Below are 24,226 nucleotides of genomic sequence, written 5' to 3'. Positions count from 1 at the left end.
ACAGAGGACATCCGTGGCGGGTACCATTCCCTATGAGGGCCATCCTGCGCATATATTGAGACCGACTGTTCTTGCCCTCAGGTTGTCATATAAAGACATTATTGCTTCCTGGTAATAGAGTCTAAAATGTTGATTCTTCTTGTATTATAACTAGATGTCCTACCAGGGACAAAGCCAATTTGATCTGGTTGGATTATTGTGTTAAATCACATCTATTGGCTAACATAGAAGAGAATAGTTTCACGTCTATATTTATTAATGAGATTGGCCGATAATTTACTTCTTCTGTAGGTTGTTTATTAGGTTTTATAATTGGTAGTATATTGGCACCAATCATCTCAGCGGGAAAATTCCCCAACTGGACAATGTTATTAAATGTAGAAACTAAATGAGTTTTTCATTTGCTTCTAAACACTTAATAAAACATATTTCTAAAACCATCAGGCCCTGGAGTTTTATAATTCTCCAAATGGAAATGGCTCTATCTATCTCTAAAAACGGTATTTGGGATATTTAATCTCGCGGCAAATCTGTAATTGTGGGGGTGATGTCTGTTTTTTTTATAATATAGTTTATATAGTTTTTTTTTTATAATATATATATATATAATATTTTTTTTTATATATATATATTGTCTGTACTCTCTGGGGTGATATAAGTCTCGTTGCCTGCAGCTATTTTGGCAATTCTATTTATAACTTTCTTTTCTGTAATTTCTCTGTTAATAGTTTGTCTACTTTATTGCCCCTTGTGTAGTATTTCAGTATTTAAGGCTTTTCTAACTGTGAAGTTGTTTTTTTTCAATGAGTTTCTCATTTATTAATTGTTGGTTTTGATGCCGTCCTCGAGCTTTTTCCTGAGTTGGATTAGTCTTCTTTTCAGAGGACGCTCTACCGAGCAAAATATAAAGCTCTGCTAGTTCGTGTCCTAACCAATTATTAGAAAATAATGTATCTGGAGCTTTATTTTCGCAAAAAAAAATAAAAAATGTATGGCTTCGCTCAACGATTCTATGTTATTTTGAGATCTTAGTAGGTGATCATTAATTTTCCAAGTAGATCTTGGCCAATATGAATATTCATCTGTAAAATCAATTAGCATGATGCTATGATCCGACCAAGTAATTTCTAATATTGTGCATGATTCTGTTATATACAGTGTCCGCGTTCGCCCAAATCATGTTTATTCTAGAGTATGAATAGTGAATCTTAGATAGATGTGTAAAATCTCTTTCGTTAGGGTGTGTAGTCCTCCAAAAATCATGTAAATCATAACTGTTAAGGCATTTTGTCAATAATCTCCAGATATAAACTTTTTATCTATAATGGCGTCTAAAACACAGTTAAAGTCTCCTGCAATTACAATATGCCCCATCCTAATCTCTTCCGCCTTTCTTAAAGTTGTAGACTTCTAACCGGTTCTTGGTTTGGTAAACAGATATTTACCAAGGTAAATATCAATGTAAATGTCATTGATTTCACATAGCAGGATCATGTAACGACCTTCTGGGTCCAATGTTTCATGGGCTATCTTTATATTTATATATTTGGAAAATATCATGGCTACCCCTGTTTTTTTGAGTATTTGATGCATTTATAATATTCGGGAATAATTTGCCCCCCATTTAATTTTATCCATTTGCCTCCAATGTGTCTCTTGGAGGAATCCAATATTCACCTGATTTCTCAGAAGGAATTTATATGCCATGATCTTTTCTGAGGTGAATTAAGGCCTCGCACATTGACCGAAGGCGGTCTAACCATAGTCATCAATCTCCGGGCCATCGTCCTCCCTCAATCCCTCCGCTTCCACAGTTGCTATCTGTTTCCCTATTAAAGTACATTCTTTTTTTAATAGCTCACGGCTCACATTATTTACATTTTTTTACATCAAAAGACTATAAATGACAAGAAACAGCAAATTGTGTTTTGAATATGTATTTATTAAAATAAAATCTATATATTGTAAAAACAGTATACAAAGTGTTATATAAGGACACTAACAAACAATTTGGAAGATGACTGCCTGCTCTTTGCATAAGAAAAACTCCATTAAAACTTAAAATCTGCCTTCAGATCTGCCCCATTTTGCCCATTTTCCTACTAAAAAGTCTTATAAGCATACCTGGGAACTCTCCGGGTAAGCGCTGCTCCTCCGGGTCAAGACCCGAATCCTCCTGGTTGCGGGAGCCGGGTCTTGCCACGCCCCGCTCCCCACCTATTTGCCCTGTGAATGGGGGTGTTTCCCTCTGCTGTCAGCAGGAACGCCCCGAACATCAGCAGGAAATCCCCAGACGTCAGGGGGATCTCCCACCGACATCACAGGACCGCCCACTGACATCAGTGTGCAGTCCTGGCCGCGTCCTGCAAGGGAAGGCTCCCAGGTATGCTTACAAGGCAGGTGCAGGTGCCTAACCCATGCATGTTTAAATTCTACCACTTCTACAGAGAAGCTGTTCAATTTATCTACTACCTTCTCATCACATAATCCCCCTTTCTGCATTCAGACCCCCCGGAGCTCTTGCCATATCTTTTTTTAATAACATGTTCATGCGCCGGTAAATACACGCATGGAAGCTCTTCTCCAGAACTTCTTATTTGTGTAGCTTCTTATTTAAACATATGGTTACCCTATATACACCCAGATGACACTATACCTCCAAATGGTCCTGCTTTTCACAGGACAGTCCTGGCATTTGGGAGATTATTAGGTTGAGGCCACACCCCTAAACATAAGAGTCTTTTTCAGAGTATTTAACACTCAGTCTCTGTAATTCTCATTCGTCACAAACATTTAAAACGCCTGCAGTCATATCGTGTAACATCATTCGGTATAATGGCGCATGGGCACGGCTCCCAACGTGTCCTCATCGCAGCACGAGCCTCAAGATCAACTTTGATCCTAAAACAGAGATTTAAGACAATTGTGAGAGATCTCTACCAAAAGCCAGTGATTTATTTATTTATTATCCTTTATCAGATATTCTTATATTGAGAATAAAATTTAAATTTCTCTCAATGCCTGTTTCTTTAGCAAGCGCCCAGAGACACAATGTGACGTGGGCGTTCCCGCTGATGCCGGTGGGAGGTCCTGTGGGAAACACGCCCATTTAAAGGAAAAATGGGCGGGGAATGGGGCGTGTCAAGACCCCGCAACCCGGAGGATCCGGTTCTTGAACCGGAGAAGCGGTGCTTCACCCGGCGATCTCCAGGCAAACCCAGAGAGTTCCCACGGATGCCGATTAATGCAATCACGGAAAATGGAGGACATTTTTTGAAATGGCCAAATTATACTGTAACTTGGATGATAAGTGAAAATCGCAAGCAGCAAAAAAAACCATTAAATAAATAATAATACCACCAAGAGTGATGGATAATGTTACTGCTGCGTTCAGTTATGGCTCTGTGTCAGATGGGACAGTTCCCCTATAATAAATTACATTTAATATACAGAAAAGGAGAGAAATCTGTGGATATTGTCTATAAATACACATTAGATGCATTGATACGTACCTCCGCGGTCCCCTTCTCCATCTCAAACGAATCCATTTCTGTCTGGATTTTATATTTTTCTTTAGACCTGAAACATAATTTTATTTATGCGCATGTAATCTGTGTTCTGTGCAGTATAATGGGTCAGAAATCCCGTGACATATGTTTAACCTACTGAATGTAATACAGGAAAAAGACAACCGATTCCAATAAAGAACATGGAATTCTGGACCTCACTTCACGACATGAGGAACGTCTTCTCTATGTACGCCTCCTGCCTCAGATCTTATTATGTCGGAATATATGCATGTGTGACATCAGAACTCACACAAAAGAGGTTATATTTGGCTAAAGTGACAATTTGGTGATAATATATTGAAGTGATTTAATAAAAAAAACATAAATAATGACAGACATCATAAGAAGCAGATTAGGGCACTTTCAAAAGGCCTTGGAGGGTCCTTGTAGACATGGAGGATCTCAAAACTGCCAGGCCCCGGGAGCTACTGATCAAAATGCTCTTCCCGTGATTGATAAGGAAACCCAACGATACATTTTTGCTTTTGTTCTCCTCAAAGACACGTTCGCCGTGTTTGGGAGAATCAGCCTGAAACTTTGGTGGGTGAGAAGACCTTTCAGCCACCGGCTTGGTCTGGTAAGAAACCATGGCAGGTTTGGCCATTAGAGCGCATGTATGGCCCTTGTGGATAAAGCCCTTATGGTGGTCAGTAGTGATGCGTAGACACCGTAAATGATGTAGAATTCAAATGCCAGAGCAGGAAGAATGGCTGTGAAAAATAGGTGAATACTTACTTTGTCCTGTACAGAATCACAGCAATGGCGCCCATCAGAATGATGATGCATATTATGGCAATACAGGCCATCACCTTGTACAGTAACGCTTCCCAATCTGCGTGGAGAAGAAAGACACCACATTCAACACAAAACTTAAGTTTTATCAACATAAATGTAAATGTAGGTCGGGGATCTCCTCAGAAGCTTTAACCCCTTAAGGACAATGGGCAGTCCCTAAACCCTTTGAAAACAATGCATTTTGAGCCCGTACATGTACAGACTTTGTCATTAAGGGGTTAAAGCTAAATGGAATGTCTGAGATCCCATTAAGCGATACATTCCACACATCCTAAATTTGAAATACAGTAATAAGAAAATGTAACACATTTTACTCACTCCTAATGCTGAAAGTTATGGCTGACTTTGTGGCACCTACAGAATTGTTAGCAGTGCAGACGTAGCTTCCGGAATCTTCCGCTCCGACATCCCTTATCTCCAACCTCAGGTAGTTGTAAGATGAAGATGACCAGAACTTCTGCCCATGGTCAGCCTGAGTTAAAACGGTGCTGGCCAGGAGGACATCTCTGCTGTACAAGCTGATGACGGACGGTGGGACGCTGTCAGCGCTGCACACGATGATTCCTCTCCTTCTACCATGGGTTTCCAAGAACGAGGTCATCACCAGCTTCCTGGGGCCATCTGTAAAAGATCACCTCTGTAACTATTAGTAATGGAGATAATAAATGTTTCACGTCCTAGAAATATCTCTGGAATCACAAACTGATTTATTCGGGATAGGTATTTATAAATGGAAGGTCTTCAATTAACTAGAAGCAGCTAGTGGATGCCATAAGTGACATTCCTTCAGCGGCAATCGGGTCAAAGCCTGTAGGGGAGTATATTATATAGGGAAGAATATTTAGGAATAAGGCTACCCTAAAGAAAGTCGGTGGATATCTAGACATACGGCTGCACCGTTTTCAGTTATTTTGATCTAAATGAGAAACGCATTCTACGGTCAGGGCATGGCATGTCAGGGATGGTACACATGGAGAGAAATCGGTGGTAGGGAAGATGCTTTATGCATGGTGGGCTCACAAAAAGAGATATTCCCTGGGGGGGGTTTAAAAAGAGGATATAAGGAAAAATCCGAATGTGAAACAATTAGGGGGAAAATACCGAAGCTAAACAGAATATTTGAAGTCTTAATGATATTCTTAAACTTTTTTTCCAGTAGGAGGAAAATTAACTCCAATTAACTTTCTATTATAAAGACCTAACCCTGGTCAGCTTTTCCAGTGGGAAGGATTGAACCAGCCTTGTATAATGTATAGTTAAATCAGTGAGTCGACCCTGCCCGATGTATAGTTAAATCCGGGTGAGTCGACCCTGCGCGATGTATAGTTAAATCAGTGAGTCGACCCTGCGCGATGCATAGTTAAATCAGCAAGCCCACGTTGTATAATTTATAATTAAACCCACGAGCTGGCCATATTTTATGTACCTATGCACCAGGGCATCGATGGAGTAAATAGGAGAAGTAACGTTTCGTTGCGGTTTACCCAACGTCTACCGGTCTGAAATAAAACAATTCCTTACACAGGACCGTTATTCCGATCAGCGATGAGATTCTGTGTTCTCCCGAATGCTCGGCCGCACAGTGGTAAGAGCCGGCATCGGAACCGGAGACATTGGGCAGCACTAAGGAGGCACCAGCCCGGTCCGTCAGCCAGTTATTATTCCGGTACCAGGTATAGTTCCCGTTGCGTCTCGCCGTCCTGGGAACGTGACAGGTGAGGTTTACCGAGGCTCCTTCTCGTAGCTCCGAAGATGGAAACACAACCACTCTCGCAGCTGAGACAAAAAATATATAGAGCTGAGTTATGATGCGTTATCTTAATCCAAAATCAGTTTATTTAACAGGAAACGGCCTTTACTCCATATAACCGCCGGATGTATGGATTTAGCAGGGAGAGACTAATCTTCTTTCCAGGGGGGTATGGTTTTCTTCTTTCCTTTGTAGAGGTGAATACCAATTTTATTCCGTCTAATTTTTACGTAAGGCTCACAAATTAGCTTTTGTCTTAATGCCCTATGTGAGTAATAAACATGTGTAGTCTTTACCAATGCCCTGTGAACCAATGGATTCAGAAATGTAGGTCTAAGGTTAAATATTGGCGGTTATTCTTCAAGTTTAGTAAGTACCGGTCTAGCAGTATTCGTTCTGATGTAAGGTCTGGTGGCTCCACATTCTCAGTCCCCGGAGTTCTGGTGGTTTATGCTATTAAGTCAGTGAAGAAGACACATAAAATCGGCCACCAATTACAACAATGCAGAGATGACTGGTCTAAAACCCAATCAGATTAGTCGGGTCAAATGTTACGCTTCCTCCTAAGTACAAAACTGCATGAATTAAGCAAATGGCACATTATCAAACAGAGAGTGATTATAAATTGGGAGGGGGGGGGACTAAATTCACTCAGAGAGACACCAAAAAAATGACCTCGGTCTCAACAGCTAGGTCATGAAAACTGGACCAGTGACCATGTCCCATCAATGTCTGAATAGGCTCTCAAATTCCTGGGATATAAGAATTCCTGGAGAGGTCCTCCTACCCAAATAGGCCACCAGCCGGCTGACTATTCCTGAACAATTATGATAAGACAATAGAAACGTACACATTTAAGATATGCCTCATTATGAGGAGACACATTTTTACGTACTTTGTACAGCGAACTGTATAGATGTTTCTGAACTGCCCAAGGAATTTTTGGCCCGACATATATATAAGTCTTGATCCTCCTCCACGATCTCTGAGATTTCCAGCTTCAGTGAGTTATGTGAAGATGACAGTTTACCGTGGGAGCCGTGGAGTGCGGTGGAAATGACTTCTTCAGTTCCTCGGTAGAGTGATAGGTGGGAGGGCGGCTCGCTGTCCACTCTGCACATTACAACACCCAGGCGCCTCTCCTGAGTCTCCAAGAATGAGACCAGGGACAGGTTCCTAGGTGGGTCTATAATATAAATGAGATGGAAACCTTTTATATAATAGCATTTTTTTATGTGGTTAAATAGCATTATTGGGGTACGCTTTTTTTGGCTGAGCAGCAAGAGATGAATGCTGATTGTCTAACAAAATCAATGTCCCTGCAGCAAGGAACTTGTGTTTTCACCCCAAGGATCTATGGCAGATCTGTATAACTTTTAGCTTCAATAAAGGGCCACAACATTTAGAACCTGATCGACTTCTCTAGGTCTTTCCAGATGTGAATGGCAGGTCTTCCCTTAGAGGCAGAGTCTCAACCCCCACTCTGTTGGGATTTGCCTGCCCAGGGGCAGATTCTCCTGTCACTGCCAACCCACCAGACCTCCTGGGACAATTACAGAAAAGAGGAAACAGAAGAACTCGAGGAGGAACGTCTGTCAGTGTTACTAGAGTTGATCTCTCTGAACTTACACAGCACACGTAAGATGACGGATGAGGAGGTGACAGAGCCTTCTCTCATATGGGCTGTGCACAGGTAAGACCCCGCATCGCCAGGGTCAACCCTATTAAACACAAGGGAGGCCATGGAGCCGTCTTGGAGCCACTTATTGTTTTTATACCATGTATAACCGGTTACAATTAGAGAGCGGTCTAAGACGTCACAGGTTAAGGTAACCGAACGGCCTTCCTGGAGATCTGTCGGTGGACTCATGAGAACTCGAGCGCCTGCAGAGAATAGGCAAATAAAACATAATTTAACATTTAACCTCAGTGGCTGGAAATTATTACTCTAGGAACAGTTATGGGGAATCTGCTTTATCTCTCTTTTTATGTTTAATGAATCTTTATAAATGTAAGTCTGGGTAGAGAGCTTATTGTGGCAGCAAATGGTCACGGCTCTATCATTAAGCCGAAGAAGGCCCAACAGGCAGAGACCCAACAACAAAAATTTCTATTAAAGGGGACTTTAAAAGAGTCCCCCCCCCCATAATAGCCTTTAGAATTAGTGCTTTAATTGATCGAAACCATCTATAGCAGGTGATTTCTACATGCTGGGCATCTTTGGAAATATGTACTTTAAATGTCCACCATCTAAAAGCTTAAGGCAGGGGCATCCAACCGGCAGCCCTCAAGCTGCTGCAGGACTACATCTCCCATAATGCTCTTTCAGCTAAGGGGCTGGCTGAGGAGGATAGGAGATGTAGTCCTGCAGCAGCTGGAAGGCCACAGCTTGGACGCCCCTGGCTTAAGGTCTCCTCCTCTTACAAAGGCTGCCTGAATCAACCAACAACAATCAACGTCTTAATAATAGAGAATTAAATACGTAACAAAAGTTTAAAAAAACAAACCAAATGAGCGATTTTGAAGAACTTCATGTTCATATATGGTCCTGGCATTCCTTCTGCTTACCTTCCACAGAAAAGACAGTAGACACTTGTTTTGAGCCGATCGTGTTGTTTGCTACGAAGGTGTACTGTCCTCCATCGGTCATCAAGACGTCCGTTATCTGCAGAGTCAGCGAGTTGGAGGAGAAATAGCTGTACATCCTCTTACCGGACGTACCGCCGGCAGCTGAAGATGCTAAGAGCTTCTCATCTTTATAGAGAGACATCTCCGGTGGAGGATTACTCTCTGCCCCGCATTGAATAATGGCCACTTTTCCATTCTGGACCTCCAGAAATGATTTAATGTACACATTATCTGGAGCATCTGAAAAAGAACAAAATAAAGCTGATGCAATTTACTTAAATTGATGTATATTTAGAGATTTAAGATTCTTTGCTGGAATTCTTCTAATATTTAAAATGTTAGCCCTTGTGGGAAAACGGATTTATGCAAGTGATCTCTTGAGAATTGGTATGTAAATCTCTGTATGTTTTATGTCTTGCGTTCTGATCATGTTCCTACATCTGTGGGGCACATCATGCAAATTATTATGATCTGATCGTCATAATTCAGGACAATGACCACATTCAACGAAGTTGGGCATAGCGCTAATGAAAAGACTGTTTCTGTTTTATACGGACGAAAACTACAGTATATCACAAATATCCATTATTCTTAAAAGTGGGTTTAGTACATAGAGTGTTAAATGACAAAGATGACTTAAAGGTCTGGGTGACTGATTTATCAGACAGTTATGGTGTTATAAAGAGTCTTATATGTACTTACACAAGACATTTAACACAACCGATGGTGAGCTCTTGGTCCCGTGCGGATTATGCATTGTGCAGAAATATGACCCTTGATCTTCTCTGGATGTGGACTTCAACATAAATGACCCTTCTGTGTCTTCTTTGTACCAGTTTCCATTTTTATACCATGTGTATTTGGCCCCAAGTGGGGTACTAGTGGCAACAGAGCATGTTAGGTTTACAGACTGTCCTTCCTGAACCACCGGCGATGGACTGATCAGGATCCTAGTGGCTTTAAATGGGAAGAAGGAAAGGAATAATAAATGAGACAAAATATAAAGTGGCTTGGTGTTACACCTACATGTTACCCTACTGAAGCAAATAGGTTTTCTATTGATGACCTAATTAAAGATGGGCTTTGATTGTAATATGTAACAAACACACTATATATATATATATATATATATATATATATATTTGCGTGAGAAAAGTACACACCCTATTTGAATTCTATGGTTTTACATATCAGACCATAATAACAATCAGGTTATTTAGTAGGTCTAAAAACTATGTAAATACAACCTCAGATCAACACCAACACATGACATTTTACACCGTGTCATAATTTATTCAGCAAAAATAAAGCCAAAATGGAGAAGCCATGTGTGAAAAACTAAGAACACCCTTACTGTTTCCATAGCAATTAAGACGCTAAGTAGCAGACAGGTGCTCCTAATATAATGCAAAGAGGGTGCGCTTTCTTTGTTACACAACTATAAATATATAATGACCTGCTGATAATATATAATTATCTGATTTTGACTTACTTTGTGCAGTAAAGTTTATTGATGATGTTGAGTACCCAATAGAGTTATTGGCTGTACACATGTAGACCCCTTCATCTTCCAAGACAACATCCCTGATCTCCAGTTTCAGTGAGTTCTGCAAAGAGGTTATTGTCATTCTTTGGCTGGTCGACTTGTCGGAGTCAGACTTTCCAACCATGATATTTTGCCTGTACAACGTCAAGCTGGAGGGTGGATCACTGTCCACGGAACACTGGATGATGCCAATCAGTCCACTCTGGGTCTCCCAAAAGGATGACATGAATGGTTCTCTAGGGCCATCTGCAATAAACAAAGCTTTGTCAGGGATTTTGTACCCTGTGTCGTTACATGCCTTCTTTCTGCAAGTCCTTTGAAGTTAGAATTAGGTATTTGGGAGGCCCAAAATCTTATATTCAGGAATATGCCATGTTTACAGAATAGAATGTAATGGTTAGTGGACGTATAGGACATATAGAAGACAGAGTCGATGAGATTGATTGATATGACATCACTTACAGGACACGTGCAGAGACACGGATGGAGACCTGCTGCTTTCTTGAGAATCGTGAGCTTTGCAGTAATAGTATCCGGAATCACCGGCCTTGATCCTGTCAAACACCAGGGTGTTTTCGGCCGTTTCCAGTAACATCTTACTGTTTTTATACCAGGTGTAAGTTCCCCCCTCAAGCTGGGTCTTCGTCACGTCACATGTTAGCGTTACCGGTTCCCCTTCCAAAACTTCTACGGAAGGGCTAACGAGAATTCTTGCAGCTGTGGGGAAAAAAAATAAGAAAAATAAGGAGAAATAAGGAAGACAATCTACAGGAAGAACTTAAAACTGAAATATAAATTAATAGTAAAAATTAGACTTGTGCATTCGTCTTCGGGCGAACATGGAAACGAACACGAAGAGTGCGTTTTCGTGTTCGTTCCGAAGACACGCCGAAGAGAAGACGGCGGCGGTAAAACGTAGGCGAAGACGAAGACACACACCACGAAGATCTTCGTGATTGTCTTCGTCTTCGTCTACCATTCCCCCCCTTCATCTTACCTTGTCTTGGCTTCTTGGCTTCGCGGCATCGCGGCAGTTCCCGGAAGTGGAAATCCGCAGGTTCGCCGTCACGCTACAGGGCAGTGCGAATGAGCCTATTGGTCGCCTACAGGGACCTCCTCTGGCATCAACCAATTGGTTGATGCCAGAGAAAGACCCTGCAGGTGACCAATAGGCTCACTCGCAGGGTCTTTGTAGCCCCTGACAGCGAACCTATGGATTTCCGCTCCCGTTAACCCCTTCGATGCTGCGTTATCTAACACAGCATCGAAGGGGTTAACGGGAGCGGAAATCCATAGGTTAAAGGGCCGTGCTAGCGAACAATAGGCTCACTTGCACGGCCCCTTAACCCTTTAAAAAAAAGTTAACCCCTAACTAATTGAACAGGGAGGGAGACCAGTGGCATCGGCAGTGCCGATGCCACTGGTCTCCCTTCCTGTTCAATTAGTTAAATGTCCGTACGAGCGACTTTATTGGTCGCTCGTACGGACATTTAACCCGGCACAGACTAACTAATTGAACAGGGAGGGAGACCAGTGGCATCGGTCTCCCTCCCTGTTCAATTAGTTAAAGACCAGTGGCATCGGCAGGGCAAGTTGCAGCATTGGGGTTTTAAAACCCCAATGCTGCAACTTACCCTGCCGATGCCACTGGTCTCCCTCCCGTACAGAGTTAAATGTCCGTACGAGCGACTTTATTGGTCGCTCGTACGGACATTTAACCCGGCACAGACTAACTAATTGAACAGGGAGGGAGACCAGTGGCATCGGCAGGGTAAGTTGCAGCATTGGGGTTTTAAAACCCCAATGCTGCAACTTACCCTGCCGATGCCACTCATCTCCCTCCCTGTACAGAGTTAAATGTCCGTACGAGCGACTTTATTGGTCGCTCGTACGGACATTTAACCCGGCACGGACTAACTAATTGAACAGGGAGGGAGACCAGTGGCATCGGTCTCCCTCCCTGTTCAATTAGTTAAAGACCAGTGGCATCGGCAGGGCAAGTTGCAGCATTGGGGTTTTAAAACCCCAATGCTGCAACTTACCCTGCCGATGCCACTCATCTCCCTCCCTGTACAGAGTTAAATGTCCGTACGAGCGACTTTATTGTTCGCTCGTACGGACATTTAATTAATTGAACAGGGAGGGAGACCAGTGGGATGTGCCGGGTAAGTTGCAGCATTGGGGTTTTAAAAGTCTGCACGAGCGACCAACAGAGTGGCTCGTACAGACTTTTAAAATCCCAATGCTGCAACTTACCCGGCAGATCCCACTGGTCTCCCTGTTCTATCAGTTAATAAATGATAGAACAGGGAGACCAGCGGGATCTGCCGAACAATTACGGCACCTGGAGTATAACAGTCTGTACGAGCGACCCTATTGGTCGCCCGCAGGGGGCTCGTCTGCCATCAACCAATGGCAGACGAGCCCCCTGCTGACGACCAATAGAGTTGCTCATACGGACATTTAAACTCCTGGCGCCAGAGCGGCTTTAACCCCGTTTTAACCCCTTAACCGGGGAAAACGAAGAAAACCCGAGCACGAAGAGTGTCCGCGAATATTCGCCCGAAGAGAAGACAGGACCAGGCGAATATTCGCGGAATACGAAGTTGTTTTTTTTGCCGAAGACGAGCACGAAGACGAACACGAAGAGCCCCCTGGTGCCCAAGTCTAGTAAAAATATGGTCTTTGACATAGTCACATTTATACATCCAGAGTCACATTTACCAGACAGCTTTTTCTGGTAAAAGAAGTTAGAGTATATATCCAGTGTGTAATTGTTGGCTTGGACCTGGGGTGGCATGTCCAGGGGCTTCCATAAACTTAGAGGCAGATGACTCCTTTCAGGAATCGAGCTCTATAGTGTGCTGTTGTCCATGAGGCAATAGTAAGGTATATGGTGTCCAGTACACAGCATTAAGAATGGCGGCTAGATGAAGTGAGCGCTAGGCCTGGTCTGGAATCGATAACATAAACATGGTAGGGACAGAGGTGTCTCCAAAGTTGACTACGGGCCTCTATGGAGCTTTCCTGAAGCTTAGCACAACCACCGATCCAAGAAGTTCTGGCCACCTCGGAACTAAAATCTACGCGGCTACAATAAGGACGATGTAGGACAGGTGATGGCAGATACTGGGACTAGCTAAGCTTGAACTAAAATCTCAACACAGGTCGTACCAGAACTGATGATGAATACCCTTCCTACAAGTCATTTTATCCATAAACCAGACCAAATACACAGAGAGAAAAAAACGTACTCTGTACTTTGAAATATGTTGACTGTGAAGCTGAGCCCATGTCGTTTGTGGCGGCGCAGGTGTATTTCCCTCCATCCCCCAGCTTGACATGTTTAATATCCAGGCGTAATTCGTTGTGTGAGAAGGAAGCGATGTAGCGTTGGTTGGAAGTTGTACGATTCATATTGGAAGCCACTAGCTGGTTTTCAAAGTAAAGTTGAATTTGCGCCGGAGAGTAACTGTCCACGGTGCAGCGGATGGAAGCGACTCTACTCTCCTCGGTGTCTAGGAAGGACTTCAGCTGCATGTGTCTTGGTGGGTCTGTGGATAAAATCACAAATATATATCCTTCTTCAGATACGATTCCGTTAGTGCCAAGTAGGGGTTTAAGTATCTAGAGCTCAGCAGCCATTAACGTGAAATGACCATTCGTTTTAGATGACATGGAGTTTTTGGATCCCTGCCTGCTGTCTAATAGATTGTAAATTCACGAGATTGGGGCCCTCGTCTCCTTTTGCACGAGAACGTCCTACCGTGGATTCATTTTATTGTCAATGTGTATATTGTGAGTTTTCACTTTTATTGTTAATTTGCTGGGGCTTTATAAATCTTTTTGATGCTGCTGGTGGATGAAGAAGGTTTAAACACTAAGCTTTGTGTATCAAATAACCCCCCATTTCCAGAATACATTTTGTTAAGGAGTTGGTTAAGGAGTAACCCCTATCACAGTACAGCTGACTTACAGATCTGAAGCGCATTCTTTTTACTATTTTTGTTCTACTTGCAATTCCACGCTGAGCCACTAGAAGGTGCTTAATGTAAAAAGGATTTTAGACTGCGTCTGCTACATGACTTGGTCCTTTTTGTGCTTCTGTATAAGTGAATTCCCTTACTGGCCAACATATATTTTAGAAAGGACTGGATAGTTTTATCCGTCATATGTGCTTTGCCTGGTTTTCCCTTGGATCGTATGTTACCAGTTTTCCTCCGACAGCTGGGGAAATTTTACCTACATTAAACATTACAAATAAATGCTAAATTGCTAAAATCTTCCTTCTGTTGGTGAAAACCCTCTGTTTGCTTTATAAGGGTAAGACGTTACTTACACAGGACAGTAAGGCTGACCGAGGCGGACTCCTTACTCTTCTCTCCATTCCAGACTTTGCAGTAATAAGACCCGGAATCGATGCTGGCGACTTGTGGGAATTTAAGAAAACCCTCCTGACCTTCAGCGTACGGGGCATTGTTTTTATACCAAGTGTATGAATAGGAGTCCTCCTCGGCAGAGCTCCTCACAACACAAGTCAAGTTCACTGGGAGACCCTCAACCACTTCAAGTGACGGAGAGGCAATGATTTTTGTCGCTGTGTTAAAAAGTAGAGAAGAGATTAGTAAAGATATTTATGTTACAGTGTGATCGGTAATGAATAGAATGGAGGGGCCGTCCCACTGGTCTCTTACTAAAGTACCACCAGATTTTGTGATGGAAATTAAAGAACATGGACTTAAGCAAGCATTGTCTCAAACAAGGATGGGCTGGCGATGGTTGGGCGCCCCTGGCTACAGATCGGGTGAGTATGCGCTGATGTCAGCCAGTGGCCCACAGGGCATTTGCCCCATGTAGATTACCTACGTATTTCTGCTTGCAACCAAGTCTGCTACTGGGCTCTGCAGGAGGTATTGGTCAATAATTTTGGGTAACCTGACGATGCTTAAATCCAAGAAACCATGTTTAGCATTAGACCATAGAATATCTGATGGAGTGTCCCTGTCTGAAGAATAGACCTCTGAGGTTCCAAAAACCTTGTGGCCATTGTATATATTTTTTTTTCTTAGGAAAGGTTTCAATCCAGGTGGGTCAGATAAGCCTCAACTCGTCTAGTATTTTTGTTATTTGAGTTTGTTGCCTCTATTAAATATATATATTTTTGTTTTTCCTTTGCAGAATGCAAGGAAACCAAAGTCTGGTCCCATGCAACACACATGGGTTCTCCAGAGAAGAAAGAAATGTACCAAGCTGATCAATAATATCGTTATGACGCTGTCTCCTCCTGCAAGCCATGGTCTTTGGACACTTCTTTGACCAAGGCCACATTCTACATAACAGCGAGGTGCTTCTGATGCCCTGAATTGGCTGTGGACACCCTGGGGGGCCAGTAACTAAACTCCACAAATGTGACCAGCAAGCACTTGATCAACATTTAATGTACTAAGGAGGTCCGTGGCTTTCCTTCTTCTCTTACTTACTCTCAGCCGTGAAGTCCAGTGAGCTCGTTGCATTGCCATACGTGTTATTAGCGAAACATGTGTACGTCCCTTCGTCTTCTAGGAGGACGTCTGAAATCTCCAGTTTTAGGGCGTTACGTGAAGCCGAGACGGCGTATCTCTTATCAGTGCTTCCCGTCGCGCTGGAAGCCATTAATCTTTCCGTCCTATAAATGAATATCTCGGAACGAGGGTCGCTTGCCACGGAGCACTGAATTATCGCCGAAAACCCGCTTTGCGTCGCCACAAATGAAGTGAGCGAAATGTCACTTGGTGGAACTATTATGAGACGGGAAAAAGATGATTAAAAAAAAAAAAACACAGTTCCTGCTTTTCATCAAACATTTTTAAATAATATATTTAGTATTTAATATATTTATTTACAATTTCCCAGATTAATTACAACATTTTTATTATATGTATTATATTTATTTTTCTCATTTTTAACTGATACAAAATAAAAAATGTAAAAAAAAATAACAATAATAATAATTGTAACAATAATAAAATGTTTTAATCCATTGTTATCTGACGTATGTTAAATTGTTAGACCAGAATATATATTTTTCATCTTTAGGATATATGTTGTGAGGGATCCGTCCAATCTCACGGATGTAACAGGTAGCAAGTTGGTTCTCGTAATACTAATTGGAGAAACCCTTGAGGATTTTTAATTGCAACAACCCTCAACGTCAGTGAATTGTCAGACTGCTAACTGGTACCCCTTCTTTAACTCCTTCTGTCCTGGGGAATTTCATGCCCTATACCCATTGTACAGCGCTACGGAATATGATGGCGCTGTATAAAACAAATAAATAAATTATAATGACTGGAGCTTTTTTGCCATTTTTACCATATGCTGAGTCAGGCATGATTCTCCATTTCCATGAATAGTTTAAGGGACAGATAAGGCTTTCATTTGATATGTAACAAAAACTAGGTTGTGTTTTTATTAAAAAAAAATAGAGAAAAATAGTAAAAAAAACCCCTACACTTTTCATAGATTTTCCAAAGTGAAGCATCACTTAACTAGTTAAATTATCAAAGATACACCTAAAATCTAATAACCCAAGTGTCTTAATTTCAGAAGTATCTAATTTGTGTAACATTTCCATACATTTCTGGCAATTATATTAGAAGGTGTACAGGGCTGTTTCGACGCTGTGTTTTTTTGTTGCATTTAGTATGCTGGGTTTGTAACAGGAATATAGAACATGCGGGGAGCCTGCGAGTCTCTGCTCCAGAACTCAATCGACAGATGTGGAATACATCTGCAAAAACTTTGAAGTATTGTGATCGCTGCGATTGGTTATCACAACGATCACATGACCTTTACAGGAACTCGGTTGGTCAAGGAGAACTGCCTCGCTAACATCTCCCAGACCTGGAATTAATGCGGAAGCAGCACTTTGTTTTTCTTTAGGACATTCCTGCACGTCCTAAGGGGCATCGTGGAACAGATTGATCATGACGTACAGGTACGTCCGTATGGGATTGACCGGTTTAAGTATAGAAGCTGATTAAACATGAACAAAACCCTAAAGACTTCAAACTAGGCATACTTACACAGTACATGCAGCATGCTTTGGGGGGAGCTGCTACTTCCATTACTGTTTTGGACCCGGCAGTAATAAGAACCAGCATTGAGTCTAGACAATTGTTTGAAGGAGAGCGTGTTCCCTTCAGAATCCTCCTTAAGCCACATTCCATTCTTGTACCAAGTGTAGGTCAACACTTTCTGGGAGTTTCTCGTTGACAAACACGTGAGGGTGGCCTCCTTCCCCTCTTCTATTTCCGCAGATGGAGTTATTATTACCCTGGCAGCTGTGGAATTAATAAAAAAGGCATTCTGGGTGAAAATCAGCAGAAAAAACGTCAAATGTCCTAAATCACACAGACTTACTGGCTTAAAAACTAGCCGTGATCTCGTAGACGATGCTTGCAAAGGAAGGCATGCAAAAAAAGTTAAGTTATGACAAATAAGATGTTTCTGCAAGCGTTAACATCGCTGATACGTAACTGGGATTCATCTTAATTACATTTTATGAATGGCGGTCTCTACTATTCTTTCATGCCTTGAATTAACACACAAAGAGTCTACAGCTTTCATGATTTGAATCCCTTTAAATATGCTTTCTTATAATTATAATTTTATAACTAAAATTGGGTCTTTTCGATACTAATACTAATTAGCATAACTGATACTTGTTGGAAAGGTATAAAAATCCATGGTTGTCTTTAAACTGTCCCACATACTTCTTGAGAAACCAAGCTAAACCCAAATGGGTGATACTAACTCTCTACAGCAAAATGGAGACTTGATGTCGAGTTTCTAAGAGAATTCCGAGCCAGGCAGCTGTATGTCCCTTCATCGGACAGAAGAACGTTCTGGATCTGCAGCTTCAGGGAATTCGGGGCGGAAATCACCCGGAGCCTCTGGTTGGAAGTGATCGGGACTCCATCTCTGTAGAACATGAGCTCAGAGAATGGGTTGCTGTCAACCGTACAATGAATAATGGCCAGCTTCCCTTCCTGGGTCTCCAGAAATGATGTGATTACAGGGATTCCTGGTGGATCTATGAATTAGATTTGAAAGATGACATAAGATTATTAGTACTAGTGTAGTAAGTGTTGAGTTGGTTATGATTACGTTCTTCAAGGGGTGTATTTATATTTTGAGACTGCTTTTCTAGGCTTGACTGCGGTTGTGAAATATGGTGACAAATGGCAAATGTTCTTAAATGTAGAGAAATGTAGAGAAAGAATAATTTGCATTTGGTTTGATTTTTGATGTCAGTCATGGTGACATCACTGGGCTCCCAAAAAATATCATTTAGTATTTTTTTATTTATTTCATTTTTCCACTATTATTTTTTTTCTTCATCGTTTAGAAGGCGAGAAACGCATGATCAGGCATTCTATGTATGGCGTTGTATCGACGCTCGCAGCCAGCGCCATTACACACGATCGCTTGGCAGGAAGCGAGCGATGTCAATAGACAGCCTGACCTCCAGGGAGATGTCCCTGCTGTTCCAATAAAGTCATGACGTACCAGTAAGTAGTAATGGACTTATTGGCTAAGGTTTTAGAGATGTCCTAAGGGGACTGAATGGGTTAATTGCAACCAGCTGACCATACAACTCCTGCATTGTCCTCCTACGCCTTTTATTTCTTTACTACCCATCTTACATTTCCTTCTCATTTTAACCAGATATAAAAGCTCTTATCTTTCCATTTTGGTTCTAGATTCCCTTTCTGAGTTCAGATGAGCCTCAAACTTACACAAAACGTTTAATGTTACGGGAGGCGAGGAGTCACCGCCTTTATCATTTTGAACTTTGCAGTAGTAATAACCAGCGTCAGTCTTCAACACTTCATGAAAAACTAGAGATCTTGTGTATTCTTCCTGAATCCAGACGTTGTTCTTGAACCAGCTGTACTGGATCTCCTCAGGTCTGCCACCAGGAACATCACAAGTCAACGTCACCACCTCGCCCTCCTTCACCTCGGAGGATGGAGCCACTAAGGTCCTTGCGGCTGTGGAAAAAACACACGGTCAGTTCTTTAAAATGGATTCTACCTTCGAATTATTTAGATCTTGTGGGTTATGTTAACTTCGACAAGACTACAAGATTGGATACGGCGGCAGCTGCCTGGTCAATGGACCATGTGCATTTTCTCACATTCAAGCCCTATTCTGACCGCTGATTTAGTCATTAAATTCCTTCATAAATGTGATTTAGTAAATATCACCTAATGATGAGCTGTGAGAGGTTTTTTTGTACGGTTTGATCACTGAGGAAAGCTAGTCGGACCAGACTTATCTCTGATTGGAGATCTTATCACTGATCTTATCTTACCTCACTTTATGGAGTGTTCATCACCGAGCTTCGCCCAGGTACACCAGACATATAGAAAAAGCGGGTGGGTTTATACTCCGGGGGTATTTGTTTTGGGTCTAAAATGAGCAAAATGATTGTTCCTCAGTGTTAATGAGGAAGAGTCAAAGCCCGTCAACCGCAGGAATAATTACAATGTTAAGTAAGATAATTAAATGTTTCACGTCTCTGTTGGCTCTAATTTCTTTTTTTTCTGATTGTTCCTTACATTTCTTCTTTTCGGTTCCTGCTACTTTATTATTTTGTTTAGTAAAAGCAATAATCACATGGTTTTTTTGTCCGGCAACCCCGCCACAGGATAAGGCAGAAAAAGGTAGGGTACGTTTTCTGACTCACAGAAGACAATAAGATGTAGCGTGTCAGATGTTTCTGTTCCAATACTGTTCTGGACCTCACATCGGTAATCTCCAAAATCATTTCTGGAAACGCTATGGAAATAAATGAAACGCTCTCCGGAGATTCTGACGTCGTTCTTGTACCAGGTATAGTTCTGTACAGCTGGGTTGCTGCTGTTAACCCGGCACGTGAGAGTCATGGAATCGCCTTCTTTGATGTTACCTCCAGAATGGCTGATGGAAACTGTGACGTCTTTAGGGGGGTCTGGAAAGGAAATGCAACAGAAAATAATGAGACTTAATGTAATAACTAAAGTGTATATCTATGTAAAAAAAATGGTTGAAAATACTCTAAAGGGTCCGAAAAAGGGCCACCTCAAAATCTGAAGGCGAACTAATGGTGAACGATGGATAAGATAACCATGGACTCCAAGACACGCCACCCTGTCTCTGAGGCTTTACAAGAAGAAAAGGATCTTCATAATTACAATAAAAGGACTGACTGCTCTCCTATGTCCTAAGTGCGATCGAGTTCTGGGCATGGAGCAGAACCTCCACCTCCCTACAGATTGCCTTCAGGAATGGTGAGGAACCCATGGGCATTCTTTTCTCACTGCAAATGCTATGCTTTTGGGTAAGTCCATTATTTGTGAATCTTCTATGCCTCTTGGCGAGCTGACCTGGGTATGCGGTAGGCACGGGCATGAAAGGGCACTCGGAAATGTTTTGGCAGAGAAAAAGAGCCCACTCGGGGTTTCTTCCTTTAATACAAGGCTGTCTTTTTTACTTAAAAAGATGTTCAGAGAGGAGACCCGCTAGGTGCCTCCTCCTCGGCATTACTTCCCTTCAGGAGGCAGAAGTACCAGAATTAATAAAACAATTCTTCATGTTTTAAATTGGGTTCCAGTTGGCACTATAAATAAAACTAATAAAAGCTACTTACGAATGATATTAAGGGGAACCTGCCTCACAGCTTTTTTATTTCCAACAGACAGGACACAGCTTATGGTCTTCTTGTCTTCCAGCCAGGTGAAGCTTGTGGTCAGATTGTGTTGCATGAGAACTTGCGAGCTGTCCAGCTGTAGATAGCGGGACAAGACGGACCGTTCCGTGACATAGTCCTGCCAGTTCAGATTAACAGAACCATCTGGGCAGAAGTATGGCGTGGAGCACTGAAAGGTCACCAACGCTCCTTCAGCTATACGTGGTGGAACCAAGACTTCCGGACTCAGGGGTTCATCTGGAAATGGGGAAAGAACACGACAGTGAAGTCCAGGTTCTGCAGAGATGTCATCGTCTTCCTAGTATGTTTAGTTTATAAAATAAATACATGGACACGTCACTTCACTAACGCCATTAAACCAACGCGACACGCAGCGTTTCTTCTTCTTTTTTAATTTATTTGATTTCTACAGACAATGATTGGCATGCAAAAGAAGAGCGAGAGGAAAAGGTCGTTATTAGGTATGGGGGGGCAGTAAGAATTATTTAATTAATCGGATATATATATATATATATATATATACATAAATGCATAATACAGAAGAACGTTCAACAAATATTATAAAAATTCCAGAAATAAAAAAAAAAAGGAGGAAGACATTTAAGTAAATAAAGCTATAATTGTGTTTAGGTAAATGAATGATACATAATACAAAGATACATTCATCAAACAAAGAAACCTTATAGAAATGAAGAAGAAAAAAAAAGGAACCTACCTAATATTTCCTTTTATTTGTAGCTTTCAGTGTTTTGTTTAGTTGGTACTATTATCCCTTTTCAAAGTTTCTTATTAGGTGCAGATCAGCTAAGCATGCACAGCTGAACACGTTAAAAATGACAAAAAAACTACGGAGGCAAAGGCCATACGGAGCATGTGGGGTATAAAGGGGGAACTATCAATACTTTGGCAGAAATAGTTTGTCCGGGGTCACCAGGTACAATGATAAGTCTTTATTTGGTTGGTAGAGGCAAAAATAAAAACGAATCCCATTATATTACCTTTGGCCATGAAATAAATATTGTTTTTTCCCCCCCAATTCCCAGATTTTGTAATTTTTTACAGCCATTTAGATTTGAATTCGTAATTTCTGAATTAGTTTAATAGGAAGATTCATATGAAACACAAACAGAATTGGGGTTATTTCTATATTTAAAGAAATATTTTTCTGCAGTATTTTCATTGAATCTAGTTTGCTAGAATCCCACCAAATATGAAAATAGATACTTTTATCTTTGCGGCATCGCTAACAAAGATCAGCGTTTTGTCGGAAATATTTAGGTCTAATTCCACATCATTTAACATTTTCAGTATTCTAGAGATTTGTCTCTTCTTATTTTTATATATAAATAAGGTTTCTAATAGATGATTGCTAATGAATCCTGTGGTGATCAGAAAATGTTTTATTCTTAGGTAGGGAAAGACCTCTTTGGGGTCAGCATAAATTATTTCTGTAAGTTTAAAAAGTTTCTTTTCTCCCTTTATTGTTATTATAATTATTATTATTATTATAATTGTTTATTATTGCTACATACATGAGTTTCTATCACCATATTTGTTCGATTATAAGATGACCCCCCAAAGCTTGAATATTAATGTAGGGGGAAAAAAAGAAAAAAGGAAAAAGCCTGAATATAAGACGACCCTAAAGGAATAAAGTTTTACCAGCAAACATTAATTCATGTAAACTATTTTTTCATATTTAATAAAATCTATGATTGAGAAAAATGTATTTCTTGGTTTTATTTTCTTTTATTTGCCAACCTGCCCCCAGTTATGCACATCTGCCCCCCGGCTTGCCACTCTGCACCCCAGATATGCCTTATACCCCCTCTATATGCAGCTCAGCCCTCCTAGACCAATGCATCCCCAGACTTGCCCCAGTACTCCCTGGTGTCTAGTGGGGGACAGCCTGTGGACGCCTGCGCGATGCGCGCCGACAACCTTCGCTGCTGCCCGGGGCTTCCGCCAGGGCTTCCATGACAGAGAGCTGGAAGGTCATGTGACGCCGGTGCTCTGCCATAGAAGCCCCGGGCAACAGCGGAGGTTGTTTGCGCGCAGGCATTCACCGGCTGCCGGAGAGGAGGATCCGGGTCACAGATCTGGATCTTAGTCTTGTAGTCTATTTAAGGTCCGATTATAAGATGACCTTTTCTTATATTCCAGCAAATACGGTAATGGTATACACAATAAAAAAACATCTTGTAAATGTCCCCTGTTATTTGTCTTGGACCAATTACTGTTTGTAGGACCGGAAATGAGGACTGAAAAGACAGATAATGAAAACGTCCAGAGCCGTATAAAGATGGCCATGAGTTGTCCTCTCACCTGTCACATCCGCTTGGACTTCGTTCCTGCCCAGCCAGTTGTTGACGCCTGTAATCTCGAACCTAAATTTGTACGCACCCGCGTCTTGAGTCTTAACCTCGTTTATGACAATTGTGCAGTTTTTATGGGTGACGTCGCCGAGGAAATCTGCGCGTCCCTGAAAGGTGCCATGGATGGCCCCGGTTGGGTGATACACCAACATTCGATCGGCGCCGTAGTTTTTGAACCAGATGGGAACGATCCCTTTAACCGGCTGTACGTCTCTTGGGTAATTAAAGCTGCAGGGGATCAGAAGGCAGGATCCAGAAACACTCTTCCTTGTGTCAGGACATTGTACATCCCAGTCCGAATTAACTCCTGTGAAGACACGGAAACCAATGGCCGATTACAGTTATTGATTGCATACGTTCCTGCGATAGGAACACAGGAGCCTGGGAATGGAGAATCCACAACATACACAACATAATCACCAAGCTCCCATCCATGGCAATAATGGGACCAGAGCCCCACATAGCACATGCTGTTGGGTTGATGGCCCAGTCCAGCTGGCACTCAACATCTTATGGATGTTATCTCCTCGGTCTAAGCACCAGGTGACCATCGATGGAGGAGTAGAGATGGTTGGGAAGATCAGGAGAGATCACTGTGTGCTGGAGAAACCAAGAAGGAGAAAAGAAGAGGGAGAAAGGAAAGAGATGGGGAGAAAGAGGGGAGATGATGGTGAGAAAGAAGAGAGATGGAGGTAAGGACAAGTACTTCACTCACTCTGTCATAAAGCAATCCGCTAAAATATTAGGAGAGACACAAAATATCACATGGTTCTTTAACAAGGTGAAAGTCTATTGGTTAATAAATGGATTTATTCCAAGCCGGGCCCG

The 24,226-nt window shown here is 41.8% G+C and overlaps 2 protein-coding genes across 2 annotated transcripts in view; both read right to left on the bottom strand.

Moving 5' to 3' along the window:
• Positions 1–3,029: 3,029 nt before the first annotated feature.
• LOC149271532 (sialoadhesin-like) lies at positions 3,030–13,828 on the bottom strand. The gene is made up of 9 exons (XM_089507358.1): positions 13,543–13,828; positions 10,751–11,005; positions 10,235–10,534; positions 8,683–8,982; positions 7,744–7,998; positions 5,886–6,140; positions 4,683–4,985; positions 4,305–4,401; positions 3,030–3,090 (listed from the first exon to the last, which is right to left on the bottom strand). Exons 1-9 carry the CDS (start codon positions 13,826–13,828, stop codon positions 3,030–3,032), a joined length of 2,112 nt encoding a protein of 703 aa, XP_089363484.1.
• Positions 13,829–14,619: 791 nt separating this feature from the next.
• Positions 14,620–24,226, bottom strand: part of LOC149271531 (sialoadhesin-like) — a 42,934-nt gene continuing 33,327 nt past the window's right edge. Inside the window, exons 4-10 of the mRNA XM_089507362.1 lie at positions 23,349–23,626; positions 20,964–21,260; positions 20,022–20,285; positions 19,069–19,323; positions 18,084–18,362; positions 15,769–16,065; positions 14,620–14,885 (exon numbers count right to left, since the gene is read on the bottom strand). Coding sequence (XP_089363488.1) covers positions 14,620–14,885; positions 15,769–16,065; positions 18,084–18,362; positions 19,069–19,323; positions 20,022–20,285; positions 20,964–21,260; positions 23,349–23,626 — 1,936 coding nt within the window. The remainder of the gene's footprint in view (positions 14,886–15,768; positions 16,066–18,083; positions 18,363–19,068; positions 19,324–20,021; positions 20,286–20,963; positions 21,261–23,348; positions 23,627–24,226) is intronic.

This window comes from Sceloporus occidentalis, unplaced genomic scaffold (assembly GCF_023333645.1).
Source record: "Sceloporus occidentalis isolate IW3139 unplaced genomic scaffold, rSceOcc1.0.p SCAF_498, whole genome shotgun sequence".
NCBI classification, from domain to species: domain Eukaryota; kingdom Metazoa; phylum Chordata; class Lepidosauria; order Squamata; family Phrynosomatidae; genus Sceloporus; species Sceloporus occidentalis.
The sequence above is the reverse complement of the archived record's forward strand: the minus strand, read 5'-3'. Positions and strand labels throughout refer to the sequence as shown.